The sequence below is a fragment of the Periophthalmus magnuspinnatus genome, chromosome 3 (assembly GCF_009829125.3).
Source record: "Periophthalmus magnuspinnatus isolate fPerMag1 chromosome 3, fPerMag1.2.pri, whole genome shotgun sequence".
NCBI classification, from domain to species: domain Eukaryota; kingdom Metazoa; phylum Chordata; class Actinopteri; order Gobiiformes; family Gobiidae; genus Periophthalmus; species Periophthalmus magnuspinnatus.
This window is the reverse complement of record NC_047128.1, coordinates 32,643,493-32,663,530: the sequence shown is the minus strand read 5'-3', so window position 1 is coordinate 32,663,530 and position 20,038 is coordinate 32,643,493. Positions and strand designations below refer to the sequence as shown.

The window sequence follows — 20,038 nt, the reverse complement described above, 5'->3', positions numbered from 1 at the left end:
AAGCACTTTACACCTTTGATATTAGCCTTAATTAATTTAACTGATAACATGAAGGCCATGAATGTTACATTTTGCTATATCAGAATGTTATATTTTTGTTTTTAATTTATTTAAAGGTTCGAGAGATCAGTTTTATATTTTACATCGTGTCACATTAAGGTAAATTGTTGTGGTTAAATAGCAGTTGGTGTCAATACTCTCAATACTACAATTTTAAACTATTTCAAATACACAGAAAAGGCTTAATACTCTTTGCGTTTGGTCGTTAAAACTTATACACATGTACAAATGTACATTTCATCATTTGAAGATTTGGTAGATTGAGACGCTCCTAAACCCTGTCAGAAAAGGTTCTGTTCTACATTTTTGTCAACACACCTGTTTAATAAGTCTCTAGTTTTAATAACGGTGTCTCACGTTTTAGTTACTAAAATTATGTTTTTTTACAAATTTAACAGCGATGCAGATGCAGATATCGCAGCCAGTTTGCTGACACAGGTACAGTTGGTCTGACATGATTTGTGCTGAGGACCTGTGTGTGTGTTGTGTGTGTTGTGTGTGTTGTGTGTGTGTTGTGTCCGTGTTGTGTCCCTGCAGCTCAGACCGGTCACAGACAGCCTCGGCTCCGAGGGAAGAATAGAGCCAAGGCTACAGGGGACATGTGCATGACGGCTTAAGGCAGGTTTAGCTACAAATTCCCACATTTCTGCTGTCAGAAAATCACCAGGTAGTGCAGTTGGCAGAGGAGAAATGATCATTTATATATTCATTGCTTTAGGGTTTATTCTTTTGCGATCGGCTGTGGATGGTTGTATCCTGCAGATGACCTTTTTAACTCTATGTTCACCAGAACATTCATTATTCATACTATAAGTCACCATTGTTACCAGCAGTGTTTCCTATAGCACAAATTATATTTTTTTATAATTGTATTTCATACCATTTGTTTAGTATAAATGTTATGTTACCCTTTATGGGCAGCTCTTTTGATCAATATTGTCAATCATACAGTGTAGGCCAGTGTAAAAGTACTATGGAGAGTCACCATAGTTTTCTCTATTAAGATGAACCATTGTACATTTTTGTCTATAATTTCATCTTCTGGGGCAGCAGTGGCTTTAGTGTGTTGTTTTCTTAAACACTTCACCTTTGTCTAGTATGAATATAGTATGTGTGAGTGTTGGTGTTGGTTGGAGGGACTGAGGATGTAGATTGGCAGCCTCACCTCCGTCAGTTTCCCCCAAGGCCGCTGTAGCTGCAGTAGCAGATTACCACCACCAAGTGTGGAATAAATGAATAATGCACAAAATTGTTGAACGTCTGTTAAAGCGCTGTATAAGGCTAATCCATTATTATCATTTTGTAATATAAATATTGAGAATTCTAATTTTGCCCAAATTAACTAATTAGATGAATATAAAGAACAGTATTTTTGTAAGTTGTTTGTAAAATTGTTATTAGTGTGAATTATAATAATATGGATGTATTCAAGGTAATATAAACATAAGCTTTTGTCCAGAAATTGCAAACATTTAAATACACTGCTACATCTATCCTCGGGTGCTTTTGGGCTTTTGGCTGTTGGTTTGGGGGCACAGACCCAACATTCTGCCACCTCGATCAGATCAGAACACAAAGCTGCTGACATTTTCTGGATGTTTTCAGGTTCTCACTCTTAAACACTTCTTCCAATCCATTTGACTCCCTAATCCACCGGGAAAGAGCTCTTTTCTCCACTCCACTGCAGTCCTCTCCCTGCTTCCTTTTCATTCTGTCCTCAGCCAACTCTGCAGAAACTCATACATGCATTGAGTGAAGTCTAACTGGATTTTGGGCGACTAACGTGCCGCACACATGCCAATGACAGAACAACTATGGCAAATGGAAATGCATTTATGGAAAAGGGGTAATGCTCAACACTGTGGATTTCTTCAAGCATCGTTGCCGTAGAAAATGAATCACATCAAAAAGGAAGATTTGTTATCACAGCACAAATGCAAAGTGGCTGTTTTGTTTTTTGTTTTTTTGCATAACTGCTTTGGAAAGAAGAAAATATGTATGTAAACCACAAATACTAAATAAAACATTCATTGCTCTATCAGTTAATGTTTTTTTTGTCATGCTCAAATGATAGGATAATCATATTTGTGGTCAAACCAGTGGATTTCCGTATATTACAACCTTCTTGACATTTACGATTTTGTCTGTTGAACACGCACAAAAACATATATGTCACATGTATATACGTTTTTCCTTTAGCCTCTTTGTTGATTTTTTTCTTTTTTCTGTCCTTCCCCATGGGTTTCATTGGCGAGAGGGAATGAGGAGAAAGAAACTTAATCCCTCTATTGAACAAGAGGTGGACTTTTCAGGGGGGCCTTTTTTCCATTTTACCCCTTGTCAAAAAAACTACTCTGCATCTCTCTTCTCTCACACAAAGCCTGCAATTAGTCGTCCTAAATAACATACATTATAACATTTTAGAGGGAAATGTCTCGTTGAAGTAATTTCATACTGAGGGCTGAATAGTAATTAGTATCAGACGTTGATGTTGATGAGTGAAATACGCTACAATTTAAAAACGTTTCACACAAATCTTCATGGGTAGGGTAAGTTGCTATAAGTTGTTGTGTAATTTTAGCAGACAGGAAGACATTTTTGTAACTTTATTCAACATTTTTAGTGTATTTATAACAAGAATGTCTGGCTCTGGCCTCAGTTGTCCAAGGTTAATGGAGAATGATTAAGAATAACAATGTATAAAGGTGGATAACTCATGTAAAGACAGCTTGTATTTCTTTTATTCTTTTCAAATTTCATGATACCTAAGCTCCTCTTCTGTCTATGGGAGCAAAGCTAAGACAGGTTATAATAATCTTCTCTTTGTGATGGTTGTTGAGGGCAATTGCCATTGATTGACAGAATAATTGTACAGCTACACCTGCTTAAAAAGCCACAAGTGAAATTTACAACAACATAACCTCACATATCCAAAAAGAACAGGCGAAATGGGCTCAAACACAAAGACGTCACACACTGTAAGGAGAAACAAGAAGAAAGGCTCCATCCTGGCGGCACCGGACACTCTCATGTAAAACTACCACTGCTCCTTGGCTAAGTGGAGCCGCAGGCCACAGTCAGGGCCACTACCACTGAGATACCAACAAGCAGCACTTTACCTTACAACTTTAATTTCTTATAGATTAAAAGACGATGAAATTCAACAACATATTTTATTGATGATATATAAATAACTGACGTTAGAGCTTTTTTTTTTAATTATGAATTACTCTATTTAAATATTACTATTTTTACATAAACATTTTGGTGGTTTTATGTGGACTAGTTCTTCCAGCCAATCATATCAGGCGTAGTTGTTGCCTTCCGTGTCTGTGACAGATTAAAGTTTGCGTGCAAACATACAAGAGAAATCACCCAGATGTAAATGATTGAAGTACAGTAAGTGGTTTGGTCCTGTGTGTAGGCTCGGACTCACTGTACGTGTATATGGGCGCACAGCTGAAAACTATGTCACAGCTCTCATGCACCAGTGCACCCATTTACTGGTGCAGCATCTCCTATGTGTAGATCTGGAGCACCGCAATTGAGAACGATCAAAACATACTCGACTGTACTCAAAATATGGACATAAAACACACACAAAAGCACTGAGCCATGCCCCTCTGTACAGATGTATTCACTGAGTTTGTAAAGAGATAGCCTTTGTAGTGAGTAATCACTCCAAGTGCCCTCTTTTCACATGTGATAATTGAACAGTGATGCTATGCAGTCAAGTGTTTTGTTTTATAACACTCCATTTATTATCCGACAGTTCTGCTGTGATTCCTTTTGTGAGTTTCACTAAATATAATATTAAACTGTGAAACATTTTAATTACTTTTCACACAACTGAACATTTGGCTTTGCAGTGTCCATTGTTGTAGACCGTCTACAACGTTCTAGGCTCTTGATGTTTCCATATTATTGATGTTTGTCCCAAGACTAAACCATTAACACAATAAAGTGTGACCTTGAAAATGACTTGGCCTTGAACATTTCTTTTACATACATAATCCTCATCGTTCATAACATTACAAATCCATGTATAAACATTTAAACTTCTCTTATTTAAAAAAAAACTCCAGAAGATTGGTCATTTGTGCGTGATAGAAACGTGATCATCCTCTGCCTGCTGATGCCTCTGACTCTTTAACCTTTCGCTGCCTCCTCTGGGAGCTGAATGTATATTAGCTTGCTGTCTGTTTGCTCAGTGTGTTAGCACATGGCTGTGACTGCAGCCTGTCTGTGCAGAACCCCACTTCAAAAGCTTGTTTGGTGATATGATTGGTGCTATACATATTTCATGAGCTTCTACACAGATATATGTATCTTTCAGCAGTGAACACATTCCAGCTTCATCGTCTTTGATGGCTATTTCAGGTTTAATATGAGCCAGTCAACAGTTCAGTTTGGTTATTTTCATAGCTTGTTTGTACTTTAGTACAAACTTCATAGACTTCATAACAATTTTGCCCGAGAACCATGTATGAAATGTTTGGACTATAGAAAGTTAGGGAAGGCGATGCAGCAAAAAAGTAATGTCACGATTTTCTGGAGCCAGATTGAAATTTCTATTTAATCACAGTTCATGAACACTTTGTATTGGTCTATTACCTTTAAGATGTAAATAAAGTCATCTACTTCTGAAAGTTCACACTTCACTGTGATTGGTTGTATTCAGCTGTCACTCACTCAGTTTTATGGAGGCAAACCAATAAAAGTGTGTGGGGAAAGTGTCTGTGTTTGAACAGACAGCTGCATTAAACAGAGGAATCATAAAACACCTTATAGAAAGCTCACATCTCATGTATTCTTATCATTGTTGTTTTGGGTATATAATAATTTTCTTTCTCTCCTGTAGCCGTTCCATCCTTTGGTAAACCTGGTGTGCAGCGCTGACCTGAGGATGTTCCTCTGTGCCCTGTATGCCCCGGTGTGCACAGAATACGGCCGAGTGTCCATGCCATGTCGAGGAATCTGCCAGCGCGCCAAAGACGAGTGCAACAAACTCATGGAGGTGTTTGGCCTGACCTGGCCAGAAGACACAGAGTGTAGCAGGTGTGTTTTACATCGCCTCTAGTCAATGATCATTTAAATAGCACTCTAAATTGTCCCAGACACACATACAAATCACATAACTACAACTGTTTAGGCAATATTAGGATCTCTGTGGAGAAAAGGGCTGTTTCCAAAGGGTCTTTTTTAGTGTAAAAACTGCTATTATTTCTAAACTATTATTTGGCTGGTATTTAGTGTTTGCTGGGTGTCTCCTGTGTGTGTAAGCTAGGCAAGGTGAACAATTTGTGTATACATTTATGTTTGTCTGAAAATTGTACTCTCAAATCATTCATCCCTAGTGCAGACATAGCTGACTTTTTAAAAGTGAGGACTTTCTGTCTTGTTCAGGTTTCCAGACTGTGATGAGTCTTACCCGCGCCCTGAGGACTTGGAGACAAGCCCTGAGCCCACAGACCAGTCGTCACTGACGGTGCAGAGGGACTATGGTTTCTGGTGTCCCCGAGAGCTGAAGATCGACCCTGAGCTGGGGTACTCCTTTATGGGCAGGAAGGACTGTTCTCCTCCCTGCCCTTCGATGTATTTCAGCCAAAAAGAGCTGACGTTTATGCGCTACTTCATTGGGGTTATATCCGTCCTCTGCCTGTCTGCAACTCTCTTCACCTTTTTGACATTTCTCATTGATGTTACAAGGTTTGAACCTCCTTATGATCATTTTAGAATATATTGCATTAGTAATATTGTCTAAAATTAAAGGTGATGTGTTTGTCTATAGGTTTAGATATCCAGAGAGACCAATCATCTTCTATGCTGTGTGTTACGTCATGGTCTCCCTTGTGTTCTTCCTTGGTTTTCTTTTGGAGGAGCGGGTGGCATGTAACGCAGCCAACCCTGGCCATTTCAAAGCTGCAACCATCACCCAGGGCTCACACAACAAGGTAAGATGCACCATGGTTTCTGCTGGAGCTTTAATAAGTTCAAAGAGCCTAACCTGTTATATTTGAAAATATCTGACACCATCTTGGCTTCCTCAGGTATGCACCCTGTTCTTCATGGTGCTGTATTTCTTCACCATGGCGGGCTCTGTGTGGTGGGTCATATTGACAATCACTTGGTTCCTGGCTGCTGTTCCTAAATGGGGCAGCGAGGCCATAGAGAAGAAAGCGCTCCTCTTTCATGCGGTGGCCTGGGGCCTCCCAGGGGCCCTGACCGTCACCCTGTTGGCCCTCAACAAAATTGAAGGAGATGGGATCAGTGGAGTGTGTTTCATAGGACTGTATGACATAGACACCCTGAGGTGGTTTGTTCTGGCACCGCTCTGCTTCAACGTGGCGGTGAGTACAGTGCGATAAAGGAGTGGGTACATGAAAGAACAAGCAGATAGATATGTATGTGGGGGGATAAAACTATACATATATGCCCAGAAGTATTTTAGTAATCTTTGGGCTTACAGTCTCTTCTAAAAGCTGATAACTCACATTTCTTGTACTAAATCCTAATTTCTCTGTTCAGGTGGGCGTGGCCTTGCTCTTAGTGGGCATTGTGGCTCTAAACCGTGTCCGGATGGAGATCCCTCTCGAGAAGGAGAACCAAACCAAACTGGTCAAGTTTATGATCCGCATGGGCATCTTCTCTGTGCTGTACCTGGTGCCCCTGGTCACTGTTATATGCTGCTATTTTTATGAACACACTTATCGAACGCTTTGGGAAACAACCTGGATGGAGGAGAACTGCCGATTCTATCACATCCCCTGCCCATATAAGGTATTCACACTAATAATGTAATCATGTTATGGCCCTAGGCACAAATATAAGCATTCTCATTCAAATTTAAATGCTTTTATGAACACTCTGCAAATTTCATATTTCAACAATGAATAATTGAAGAGGAAAGAAGACCCATGGGCCGGGTGTTCTGGGCTATTTTATGTCTTGATGATGGGTTCTGTCATCTCTGCTGGACACACTCTGACAAATATTCACCATTCATCACTACCTTATCCCCCAGCCCATCCTCTAAAAATACGTTTGTCTTCTTAAAACCCTTTAGGGTCATTGGGGTCTATTTGAATGTATTAACATACATTAAACTATAACAAACACTTCAGTTTTTGGATAAGTAACTCCTCTACTTGTCCTGCATAGCAAATGTAGTTTAACCCTGTACATTTAAAATTATTTACAGAAAGTTGTATTTTTTTGGACTTTCTATGGATTTATTTTCCAGATTTTTTTTTTTTTCTAGATATTTTTTATATCTAACAATAGGCCTCCGTTTTGCAAAAGTGCAGACCAAATATAAAACTGTATTATTCATGATTAATTTCTTTGCCAAATTTTAACCAGAACAGCTGAAAGGATAACAAATAACACCTCGAAGCTAGAAAATCTCATACATTACATTTGGGCAAAGTCTTGGCTAGAGTCTGAATAATGAAAATGATATCTTTGTGCATCATTACCTCAGTTAATCTTCCTGTAGAAAGATAAAATACAGTACCTCAGCAGTACTATTTACGCCTTGTGTCTCTGGCTTTTCCTGTTTTCAGTGCCTCTTCACTCTGTGCTTTGGACTTGCTCGGTCATGCACTGCTGCCTGCCGTCTATGAGCCCTTTGTGGGAGTTATTATGAAGAGTAGAGGGGGTGTGCTATTCTATACAACCCATCTCTAAATTATTAACCAAAATAAACCTGCTCAGTCCAGATACATACACATGCATACACAGCTCTCCCTGTTAAAAATGGAAGCACTTTAAAGGGACATTATACAACTTTTCTAGTAGAAGATCCACCACGTTTCTGTCTCTATGCAGATGTTACTGCTTTGATTGAAATGTTCTGCAGTATAGCATTAAACTTGTCTATCTTCATGGAGACAAGCAGGTAAAACAATAACATCTCTGTGGAAACATCCAAGTGGCTTTTCCTCCACCAGAAATGTTAGAAGTGTTTAACAATGATTTTGCCGATACCATAGCGATGATCAGATCGTTTGGTACACTTTTCCTTGCTCATTTTTATCTGTGTTTTGCTGGTATCACATTTATAGGGGTAATGAAAGCGCTGAATTGCTCTCACTGATTAACCTCGAGACTCGTGCATTATCTGTTTGTGTTTTTCTCTGATAATGAGATCATAGTGCTGTCAGAGGTGTGAGTGACAGTCGTCGTGGACAGGATTGGGGCAGGTGCAGCCACTTGTGTTACTTGTGTGCGTGTGTGGACCTTCGTAAAGACAGACCCCCTAAGTCCGGTGGTAGCTTTGGAATTTCATTATTGCTGCATGTTACATGATCTTTGCCCCTGAGGGATGCGCCTTGTTAAGAGCTGCAACTTCATGCTTTTTAATTAAATATTTGACAGTGATGTGTCTTGTCTGAAGGTAATTTACACATTTCTAACCTAGGCTAGGAAAAGACATTTTGAGCAAAAAACTCATAAAGTTTGACGTTTGTGGATCAGCATAAACTTATCTGCAGTTTGTTTGTATATAATAGTGGTCAAACTGTAGCAATGGCCTGTCTCACTTTGTAAACAACAATGCACAAAGGAGTGGTAATGCTATTATATAACATATATAACATCTTGCTTTTTCACTCAGGATGCATTTTACACAAACTCCTGCTCCCTCTGGTGGTGAATGGGCTACACTATGTTAGCATAAACATATCTTTTATTCTTTTCAAATGTTCGTACTCAACTTACAACAACTAACATTGGCCAGCATTTGTTTTGAAAGCAGCAACTGTGTAAATAATTCTCCTAACTTGTTCTTCTAGTCATACATCTGTTTGAATTGTCTGCAGGTGGAGCAGACCAGTCATCCAATTATGGTTTTGTTCCTTGTTAAATATCTGATGATGCTGGTGGTTGGTATTCCCTCGGTTTTCTGGGTCGGAAGTAAGAAGACCTGTTACGAATGGGCCAATTTTCTTCAAGGACGCAGACGTAAAGAGTAAGAATGCACATCAAATCTATTCCCTTGTGTGTCTAATGAGCTTAGAAGCGGTTAACGTGTGTTAACATGTGTTGTGATTGTGTTCTCTGTAGCAGTGGCGTAAATGAATCTCGTCAGGTTCTTCAGGAGCAGCCGGATTTCACCCAGTCTTTACTGCGTGAACCAAATACACCTGTGGTCCGCAAGTCAAGAGGAACATCCACACAGGTGGGACAGGAGGACATCAACACACTAATTATGTTAAATATGTGACAGTGTAGGATACTCTTTTCGCTAAAACATAGCTACCATAATTATATTTAAGATTTTACAACAAATCTTAACAAGTTTTCCCTAGTTTGACAATTTAGTCATCTAAGGAAGTACAATTCCTAGTTGGATTTGAGAAACAAATGCTTAGAAATTATTCAATAGCTGTTACCTAGTATCCACACTATAAACATTTTTACACAACAGATAAGATTTGACCAATAAAAATTTATGACAATACCTTTACCTCTTCTCAGAAATTCATGATCCTTGCGTGTAAATTGTAACATATAGAGGTACCCGTATTTCTTTTTATAACTCAGCACGCAATTTTCAACTTTTTTCAAAAATTGTCTTCAGAAACTACCACTTAACTAAAACTATGATAAATATTTACCACAGGTTATACCCATGCATCACAATAATAATTAGAAAAAACATGAAAACCTGTCACATGCACGTCAACTTGAATAATAATTAATTTGATACTTAATAATTCATATTATTTTGTTGCTGTTAATCTTTAGGGCACATCCACTCATGCCTCTTCTACAAACTTGGCTGTTATTGACGACCAGGACAAACCACAAAGGGCACATCACGGACATCCCTCGTCCACCAGGAGCAGAGGCAGCAGTGTCCACAGCAAGGCCAGTTATCATGGCAGCCAGAGACGCCCACGAGACGACAGGTAGAGCCAGCAGCCACGGAGTCGACTCTATGTGCCCACAGTTATTGGTTTGTAGGGTAATGGTTAAGATTTGGGCCTGGTTTTGAGGTAATGGTTAAACTTAGAGGTCAGAGGGAGGGGGTTATGGATTTACTGGGACTGTGGGACCATGGGTACGCTCCTGCAAATGTCACTTATCACTTTATAATAACTACACTGTTTGCGGCCGTAATAAAAGATGAAAAAAGGCTTAGTTTATAATGAACAAATAGTCAAGAATATTAAGAATAATTCAGGTTCAGTAAATACTTAATTAATTTAGAGGGGGGTCAATATTAATGTCAATATTTTAACTTATTCCACTATCGACAGGAATGATTCGGTGACTCCTCATGCTACAGACGAGCAGAGTTTACGCAGCGCCGTGCCACCCATTGAGCAGCCAGCGTCCGCTCACAGCAGCCTGCATCAGATCGACAACCACTCGAAACAAGGAAGTCAACGGGACACCCCTGAAGCCTCAAATACTGTGATCACCCACGGGACCATCACGCTTGACCCGCCAGCCCCAGACAACGATGCAACCAGTGCCTGAACATTGCTTTAAAAGTTGTTCGTAATAATCAAGGAGCTGTGTGTGTTTCCTCTCATCACTGATGGCACTTAGGACTGTTCACTGCGGAGCGCTGTGGTCACATGTGCTGTTCACGGGGTTTTTAACTGCAGTGAATACTTTTTTTTTTACTTCTGCAGCTGAAAAAAACATGGGGGGAAACATCAAGTCGAAGGGATTTGGTGAAAGACAAGACGTTGGGACAATGATGAACTGAAGTCATATGTTTACTTTCAGATCTGGGATTTCTGAGGACTGGGAAATACTGGAGAAGTCCTTTCTTACAGGGTATACAGAATAATGCCTTTGTTACAATCAACGTTTTTGGTACTTTTTACAGACAGAAAGTATGTCTTGCAGTTTATTCTCTTAATTTTCCAAAAACTCAATTATCAATAGTTTTATCTTGCACTGTATGGGTGACAAATATGGGCCTGTGGTTAACAATTTTAAGCTGTGAAGCGTATGAAAGTGGGGCTGTAATGCTCACTGCTACAAAACTCTGTGTGAAGAGAAGGGAGGACTACGGTTGGGAGTCACAGTGAAATGTGCATGCACTTGAATTACGTGGTTTAGCTCTGTTTGTCTCTAAGAAAAGTTTAACACCGGCTCCAATCATAAAACAAAATGGGCAGCTTCAGAAAGACACTGTTCTTCAGTATCTCATAAAACTCTCTTAAAGACATCAGTATTGTTTTATAAACCAGTTTTTCTCTCTTGATGCCTCATATCTGCACATTGAAGAACCTTTAATATTTATATTAGAGGGCTACTTATCAAAGGCTAATCGTGGTATCCTCAACAGTGTACTTGCTGTGACAATGGTATTTCTGTTGATTTGGTTTTTATTAGCAGTGACTGTGAAGCCTCCATGTTGTGCTTTTTTCACAGTTCTGTCTTTTTCTCTTGTCTTTGGTGAAATGTTAATGGACCTACCTCAGCTGTACTCACAGATCTGCACACATAGGAAACAGGGTGTTTTATACAATAATGCAAAACATTCAACATTAAAACATGCCTAACATTTATATCAACAGTAATCTTAACTCCAGTTTAGTAAATCATCAAATTATCTCTGTTAATATTAATCTCTTTTTAGCTTTTCACTAGTGGTCAATTATGTGACTGAGGCCAATTGTTTAAATCACAGTGTGCTTCACATCCTTTTGCCTTTAGTGTCCCAAACTGCCTGCATTACATTTATCTCATCTCTCTTTTTGGACCTATAGCAGCTGTAATAATGTTGTACCATCTAAACTTACTGATGACTTTGTATACCACCATTTTAATGAATGCTCATTTTAATTTATTGATCCATTACAAAATGTCCTGGAAAAGCTGTACTTTTGCTGATGTACAAACGACTTTGTAATGAACTGCATTTGTGACATTTACATTGGTGGTATAATTTTGTGATTTTTTTTTTTTAAATGTACATGCCTTTTAACTTATTTGCAGTTTTAAACTGTTACAACTACTTTTATATCCATTCTAATAAATTTGAAAGAAAAGACCTATTTGTCTTAAGTGTTTGATAATTTACGTTTGTTTTTTTTTTCAGCAATGGCAGTATATACTCAACAAGTAGTATTAACGTGAAGTTGTTATTCTCAGTTTTATAATAAGAAATATTTACATATATATTTCAGATCTTTCTCTTTTGCGTCGTACAATCGCAGCCACGTCCTGTTTGAGTTTTGAAACACACTCCTCCAGCTGCTCTGAGAAGTTTCTCATCAGACGACTTTGTTCATCCACAAAGAACCGCAGCCCCAGCAGGTCTGACTCCTCCTACAAATAACATCACATCCATGTCAAAGTGATTTTAACTGTATTTGTATGATTAGTGCATCACAGCGTACACTGGGCCTGTGTCTGCGCAGACGCTGGAGCTGAGCTCGCACTGACGTCATACTGTGGTAGAAAATCTTCAGAGCTCGAGCAAAGTCTGCATCACAGCTGGGCCGAACCGAACAACCACCTGTAACCAACGAGCGAGAGACACTCAGTTACTCTTTTGTGTGACTTCCACACATTAATTTAATAAAAAAAATATATTACCATTCCTGGCAGCGAGTTGTTCTCTCAAATTCTGATTTTCCTTTTTCAATAAAGAATTCAAACTCCTCATCTCCTCTAACTCTCTCTGAAGGACTCTGAAGGAACTGCTCAGGTCACAGTCCAAAGACTGACTCACAAATATTGAAAACCCATCAGTGGAAATGATGCACTGAAATATTGAATTAACTTCTCATAATAAACTTACTCCAGAATCAGCAGGGCCTGGCTTATCAATAATGAAGATGCCATCTGATGTCATTATCATCTCATCCAAAGTAGATGTGAGTTCTGCACATCCATCTGAAATAAAGTAACATTTTTAAATTAATAAATGAAAATACATTTAAGTGATACATAATTGCCATTTAGCTCATGTCAAGGATGAACGCACCCTGAAGACCCCAGAGCTCCAGGACGACAGCGCTGCTCTGCAGATAGTCCAGCAGACTCTGAGACGTCTGCAGTGAAGCAAAGTGTACTCGGTGATCCAACAGAGGATTAATGTTGTGCCATACAGCCGGAGTGTACATTGGTTGGGAGCAGTCAAACAATTTGAAACTGTAAAGTTAGATGAAAAACCAGTTATATATAATGCCCTGCATAGTATGAAGTATGTACTTATGTGTAGCTTACCCCACTTGTACGCCTCTGTTGTGGGCCTCTCTTATCCAGCGCAGACCACAGCACTGCTCCAGCACCACCTGAAAGTCCAGGCGGCGTCCCAGTAGCTCTGATGGGTCAATCAGGATGTCATCTTCACTGAGGGGACTGATGGAGCAGAGGGGACACTCTTAAAAAGATTTTACTATATGCTTATGTGTACTAGAAACATACAGTCCTGTGGAAGAGCAGGGAACCAACTGTGCTTGAAGAATGGCCTCCTCTGTTCCTTCAGACCCTAAAACCTGAACGCCCACAAAGACATGTCTTCAGTTAAATAAATATTCATCTACATTACTACATTCACGTGTTCATTTTAAACAGGCCTCTAGTTGTTCTTCTAGTGGGATGCGAAAAGCCAAAGTCTGGAGCCACAGGTGAGCGGTGCCCAGGATCAGGGGCTCGACTGGATCCCAAAATGGATCTTGGTCTCTCGCGAAGGTGGCTGCAGAAAAACCCTGAGGACCCTGAGGACAGAATGTGCATGAACAGGTGAGGGAATAAAACAATCATAACCACAGTAATGCTAATCTCAACACAACTATGTAGGGACCAAGAGTAGTTTTACGTACATTCTCTTCCCTCTGTGCTGTCTGATGCTGCTGATACATTTCTTCCATAAGGAATTTACGGTTTATGAACTTTGCCTTAGACCACATCCACACCTTGAGAGGAGGGGAAAAAACAACGTAAAAAGATTTAAAGGTAAAGATGAACATGATTAACTTTATTGTTTACAGGAATACATATGATTGTAATACCTGTTTGTTTCCCAAAGTAGTGACTCTTACAGCAATATCTTTCTTCAGATCATGGCCTTTGGAATCAGACAAAACCAGGTTCTTGATCTCCAGTTTAAACTCTACACCCTACTGACAAATGTGACACATTTAAAAAACAATGCATCGCCCCAATAAATGACACAAGTGTCTTCAGGTGAACCTTGTTGAGCTCCCGGCTCATCTGGTTTGCCTCCGTCACCATAGGCATTAGTTTAATGTAATCATAGAAGACCGCCAGGAGGCTGGGGTCAGTTTGGTTTGACCCAAGGCTTGACTCACCTACAAATATTCAAGGTATAGTCATTAAAAGATACCAAACAAAGTCTTGTCCTCATAAACTTTGGTCACCAATATGAATGCCTTCAGCTGTAGCCAGCTCTGCCTGGAAGTAGTCGTAGTCATAACTGTTCCAGTCATCCCCCCCACGCTCCGAGGGGAACCCAATGAAAAGGTAAGTACAGTTAGAACCCAGAATTAACCGGTCCTGAAAGAAAACATGTGTCAGATAGATTGCATCATACCAAAGTTAACAGTGTTGTCAAACCAACCATATGTTTCAGGACAGTTGTCTGACATATTGTGTTACCATTTACAATCACTTTTGCCCCTGCCACCGGTGTCAACGTGACACGACGCTGCTCGTTTCTGAAAACTGCATGATGCTCTTGTATCCTGATAAATAGTAAAAAGTGTTCCAAAGTGCATTTAATGCTCTTCTTAAATACTTGTATCTACCACAGATATACCCTAGTCCTTTGATGGAGATGGACTTTGGGGAGGAGTCACTGCGGCCCACATCCCATTCACCTAGAATATAATGAGAGCTGTTCTGAGCAAAATGATCTAAACACACATCAGAGATTTTAACTCACCCTCCTGTATGAATAGTTTAACCACTCCAGACAGCTGAGTGTCCTCATTTATGTTCAATATGTAGGGGTGCATCTGCATCATCCTTCTCTCCTGCAGCACAACAGCAGATGTAGAAGGAGATACAAACTCTCTATCTGCAGTGCATGTGAATGAGTGATGCACCTTTGTGATGTTGGCATACTGCTCTTCCAAGTCCTTTAGCGCCTCCTGGAGGTGCTGTTCCCACAGTGTCTGGATGGCCTTGATCTGCAGCTCATTGTGAGTGAGCAGCTGTCGAATCTCCTCTGAAACATGTTATTTGTTTGTTATCGATCGCAGTATCGGTGCTTATTGATTGTGTGGTGGGATCTTACTGGTCTCATCACTGGCCCGGCGCCCCTCCTGTCCCAGTCGGCTCAGTCTCTGCAGGAGCCTGGCGTTCTCAGCCTTCAGCTCTTTGACCAGTCGTTCAGTGGGACTCTCGTTCACAACAGCTCGATTCTGAATGCGCTTGGCCCTGAATAATAAATGGAATTCCTTTTTGTGGATCAATAAAAAGTGTAAATATAATGTATCAATGCACTATACTTAAAGTATGTCAGACACTTTTTATTTATCATCCACTTAAATTACAATAACAATAGATCTAAGGCTCCACTAAAATTGTGAGATCTTTCCTCATATACTTATTTTATATACTTAAATATTACATGAAACAAAAAAATAAAATCCCTTACCTTTCAGCATAACGCAGAGTCGAGAGCGATTCTTCATAGCAAATATCAGCAGGACTAAGAGTAGCAATCTGCAATGTTTAATTTAGAATTTCATCCTCAGTCTAAACAGTCCTCTAAACAAATAAAAGAAAATTACCATAACAGTGCGACTATTTCCTCCCAGAGCTGACTGCAGAAGCTTGGTGAGAATAGACTCTCTGTAAGGGATGTGCACCACCTTTTTACCCACTGCCACATCTGCGAGGGCACTGGAACACACAGCGGTGGAAAGTAACTGATTACAAATACTGTGCGTTACTGTAACTGCATTTTTAAACATGCAATTGTCCTTTTTGTTGAGTATAATTCTAGCCATGTACTTGTAATTAATCCCAAAAATTGTCCTAATCTACTACTGTATCTTTTCTGTACCTACATGTAACAGCACTGCATCACCTGCCCTGATAGTCTAGAGCTCAGAGAATATGCAGATCTGGGTTTAAAACAACTTAAATCAGCTGTTAGATAAGAATTATTAAGTTAGATGAGAAAAATAATGCATTAAATTGTTTTGTTCTCACTTAAAACATGATCAGTTTTTAAAATACTGGTTGGAAACTTGGTGACGTAAATAACTAATGTGGTTAAAGTGTTGACCTGATGACGTTTCCCAGTGTGGTGAGGCTCAGGTTGATGGCCAGGCCCTCTTTGAGTCTGTCTGCCTCAGAACCAGACGACCGCTGCCTCTCACTGCCAGCCAAATCCACCAGGTTTATATTGGATTGCTTTGTGGTGCTTTCTTTTGAAAATATCTGCAAAATATACAGCCTCGTTTTAACATTTAAAGACAGTTTAACGCCAGGATTAAATTGTTGTACCTGTTTTAGCTGTAGACTGATGAGCATGTGAGAGCGGCTGCTGTTTGCATTCATGTGTGTGGCAGCAGTCGTCCGAGTCCTTGTGCCCTGCTCCATCAGCTGCTCCACCTACATAGAGATATAACAGCAAAATCTATTGTTTGGGCGTGCAGGTGATTATAAAGACACACCCAGACTTAGATTTCACAAAGCTTAGCAAAATATTGGTGAACACTTTATAATAACTGCACAAAGACTTGGATCATAATGACAAATACTTAATTAATACCTAAAAACCATTAGTGATGTAGTGACTAAACCTGAATCATTCTTAATAATAATAATTTGTTCATTATTAAGGCTAGTGTAATGTGTTTACCTGTTGAGCAGTTTCACAGGGAACAGTGCGGAGGCCCTCCACATAAAAGCCTCTGTTCTGCTCTTCTCTGACTCTGAGTCCACCTGCAGCTCGAGAGCCGCGGAACAGCAGATCAATCACCTGCACGATTAAAAGGGGAAAAAAACAACAGATACATGTGAAGTAGAGAAATGTCTGTTATCAGTTGAGGTAAAATAAATTAGGCATTACGCACCTGTTCATTATAGATCTCCAACATACTGAAAAACACCTGTGAAGAGCGCCATCAAACTGAATTATGGATAAATTGTAAACATTTTATTTTTATCTGCAGGGGCATGCACAGGCATTTTGAGGGGCAGATGCTCAACCTAGAAAAATGGCCACTTTTCCATAGTGCTTAAAATGAACATTTTAGAAGTAAGCAAAAATGATTTTGCTTCTTTAGAGATGACTTTTAGGTGTGTGCCTGCTGAGGTTTAGCAGTGAAGCTTTGTGCAGAGGTGTATGAGCTAAGAGACCAACAAGGATATTTAAAAAAATGACAAAAGACAGAGTAAAACAGGAACATGTGAAGGGGGTCTAGGGTCCCTTCCCCAGGAGCTTTGATTAAAATAAATGTAATTTCCTATAATCTGGAGTGTTTTAGGTGAAGAAATCCTATTTTTTAGCAGTCTGATACAGAATAATGAGATATAGTCATTGTAGTAGCCGACTTCTCTCCAAGATTCAAAACATCTTTCTTTCTTTTTTTATTCTTTATTTGTCAGGGACCATGTACAAAGTCTTACAAAATATGATTTAGCTACTGCTACTTTCCATCTGTAGTCACTGGGCAGGTGAACACACATTAAAAAATGTTTATTAGACTATAACATGCAAATGTTTATTAGACTATAACATGCAAATGTTTATTAGACGATAACAACTGACCTACTTTTATGCCATACTTGTCATTCACTTCCCTTTTAGAAAGACTGATGAATGGTTCTCTGTGGAGCCCCAGCCCTCAGCTCCAGTGAGCGCAGCCTCACACTGGAGAAGCGCTCCAGTCCAGCCTAAAGCTTTTGTATCCTGACTTAAGTGCTATGTTGTTTTTATTTTTTATTTATTCAACTGATCTTTTCCGAGCACCACGAGAAATGCATCTGTGCACGTCCCTGTTTACCTGACAACGCCTTGTGTCCTGGTTTTCTCTGATGGATTCAAAAAGCCGCTCACAAAGTTTGGGAACCAATCCTTTGTTGGCACCATATCCCATCATCGAGTAACTTTTCCCTGAACCCGTCTGCCCGTAGGCCAAAAGAGTGGCATTGTATCCCTTTAAGACAACACATTTAAAACCCACAATCAATCTTTACTTATAGAGAACACTCCAATCAAGTGCTTTCTAATAAAATCAAAACAATATATACATGTTATATACCTGTAGTGAGTTTTCCAGAATACCTTCTCCCAAGTCATGAAACACACTATCCTACAAACATAGAAAGTGTAATTCAGTATGTCAGATAAAATTGGTGTGATATTAACATACCTGATCAGCATAGCGCCCCCCTGCATCTTCAGGCAGGTATTTCCCCGTGTCGTCTTGTATAAAGCCACTATGAGACCAGTAAGTGTAATCAAAACAAAAAGAGCGTCGGTTCTGAGGGTCACGTGGATCCTGAATGGTGATGGAGCTTGGTACCATGGAGATGATACAGCGACTTCCAGCATCTCTTTCCCTCTGAGGAAAGGTCAAGAACACTGTTACAAGAGGCAGCACTTTCACTAATCAACATATATATCGATATTATAATGCAAAGGTACAGCTGCCCTGATGGAGACTTGGCTGCCAAACTGTACAGCAGACCCCACAGACAACAATTAATCACCACTTTCATACATAGACAAGGTGGTTGCGGTATCCTGCCACAGATTAGTATACACTCCTGGGATTAAAAGGTGCATTGTGTAACTTTTCTGCCACCTGCTTGTCTCCACTGGACCAAGTTAGGGTCACATCAATTGAAGACTATCCCACTCACAGAAAACTTGCTGGTTTTCAATGCATTTTCTATTGATAACCTGTAATTTTATAAACACTTAATGCCGTATAGTGGAACATTCTGTCACTATGTATGATCTAATTCCACCAAATAGGTTATTTTGTTGTTATTATTTGATTTGTGTACTCGTGATGCTGTGAGGATTTGTTTTGGTGTGGTTTGGTTTTCTCTGAGGTAAGAAACTCTCATTTTGGGGCCAGACCAAATTATTGTCTTTTGCTAAATCAATGTTTTATTAAATTACTTTTATTTTACTTCTCTTTATTGTTTGTTGTTTTTGTTAAACAGGTGCAATATTTTTACTCTGTTGTACTTGTTTTTATGTATCTGTTCCTACCAGTTAAATCCAAATGAGCTGGGATGTGTTTACATACAGTCATATTTTGGTATGTTGTGTATTATTGTTATTTAAAATCACATGTATATATTTCCAAAATGAGACCTGTGCATCTTTCTCTGAGGAATATTGGTTTGACCATCTTACACTCAGCAGTTTGTAATTTGTCTTTTTGTTAAACAGTAAACCTTCTGAACCTGGACTGGGCTGTCCAGTTCTGTCATCAATACAACGCAGAACACAACACAGAACCATATCATAAGAGGTGCACCATGACCCAGATTCTCTTCCAATCACTACTTTACTGATTGAAATCCATCAAATTAGTCATTTTGTTATTATTTTATTAGTGTACCTGTGATGCTGTGTTTGTTTTGCTGTTGCCAAGTGACGTCCCCTCAGAGCTGAGTAACTTTCTCTGAGGTAAGACGCACTAATTTTGGGTCCAGACAAAATTGTTAGTTTTTGCTTATCAATGTTTTATCAAAGTACTTTTCATCTCCATGTAGACAACCAAAAAAGTTACATAATGCACCTTTAACTACCATCCTTTCAAATGTGAGACAGTCACTCTACTACTGTCACCCATAATCTGCTTTTTAAGACGTGAATTTTCTACTGAAGTACTTTTGTTTGTCAAAGGTAATTGGCTGTCAAATGTATCCAGTGACACTGAAAAATACATAAGGTACAAAGCAGTTGATACAATAAAACTTTCCAAGTATTTCCGAGTATTACCTTATTGAAGGGCCGGACCCTGACTGCCACCCTGACACAGTCCTTTTGCATGTCCATGTG

The 20,038-nt window shown here is 39.5% G+C and overlaps 2 protein-coding genes across 2 annotated transcripts in view; one reads left to right on the top strand and one right to left on the bottom strand.

The window, feature by feature from the left end:
* Positions 1-12,069, top strand: part of LOC117391273 (frizzled-3-like) — a 21,908-nt gene extending 9,839 nt beyond the window's left edge. The window contains exons 3-11 of the mRNA XM_033989018.2: positions 4,922-5,118; positions 5,467-5,769; positions 5,852-6,014; positions 6,111-6,410; positions 6,589-6,840; positions 8,883-9,031; positions 9,127-9,241; positions 9,811-9,974; positions 10,326-12,069. Of these exons, the coding sequence (XP_033844909.1) occupies positions 4,922-5,118; positions 5,467-5,769; positions 5,852-6,014; positions 6,111-6,410; positions 6,589-6,840; positions 8,883-9,031; positions 9,127-9,241; positions 9,811-9,974; positions 10,326-10,548 (1,866 nt within the window). The 3' untranslated portion in view covers positions 10,549-12,069. The remainder of the gene's footprint in view (positions 1-4,921; positions 5,119-5,466; positions 5,770-5,851; positions 6,015-6,110; positions 6,411-6,588; positions 6,841-8,882; positions 9,032-9,126; positions 9,242-9,810; positions 9,975-10,325) is intronic.
* On the bottom strand, positions 11,504-20,038 carry kif28 (kinesin family member 28). The gene is made up of 28 exons (XM_055229970.1): positions 19,979-20,038; positions 18,390-18,581; positions 18,279-18,329; positions 18,021-18,173; positions 17,088-17,123; positions 16,874-16,993; positions 16,516-16,623; positions 16,295-16,449; positions 15,795-15,906; positions 15,659-15,726; positions 15,296-15,438; positions 15,105-15,226; positions 14,942-15,032; positions 14,816-14,876; positions 14,618-14,741; positions 14,409-14,553; positions 14,230-14,348; positions 14,049-14,156; positions 13,856-13,952; positions 13,614-13,732; positions 13,462-13,532; positions 13,261-13,395; positions 13,019-13,185; positions 12,833-12,927; positions 12,628-12,754; positions 12,429-12,547; positions 12,238-12,357; positions 11,504-11,521 (listed from the first exon to the last, which is right to left on the bottom strand). Exons 1-28 carry the CDS (start codon positions 20,033-20,035, stop codon positions 11,504-11,506), a joined length of 3,033 nt encoding a protein of 1,010 aa, XP_055085945.1. The 5' UTR covers positions 20,036-20,038.

Excerpts from the sequence above, each read along its gene's own strand:
- kif28 (XM_055229970.1), bottom strand. The coding sequence starts at position 20,035 with ATGGACATGCAAAAGGACTGTGTCAGGGTGGCAGTCAGGGTCCGGCCC. Across the intron at positions 15,227-15,295 it reads CCGGGCCAGTGATGAGACCA|AGGAGATTCGACAGCTGCTC; the intron begins GTAAGATCCCAC and ends AACATGTTTCAG. Across the intron at positions 13,533-13,613 it reads CACTAGAAGAACAACTAGAG|GTTTTAGGGTCTGAAGGAAC; the intron begins GCCTGTTTAAAA and ends GTGGGCGTTCAG.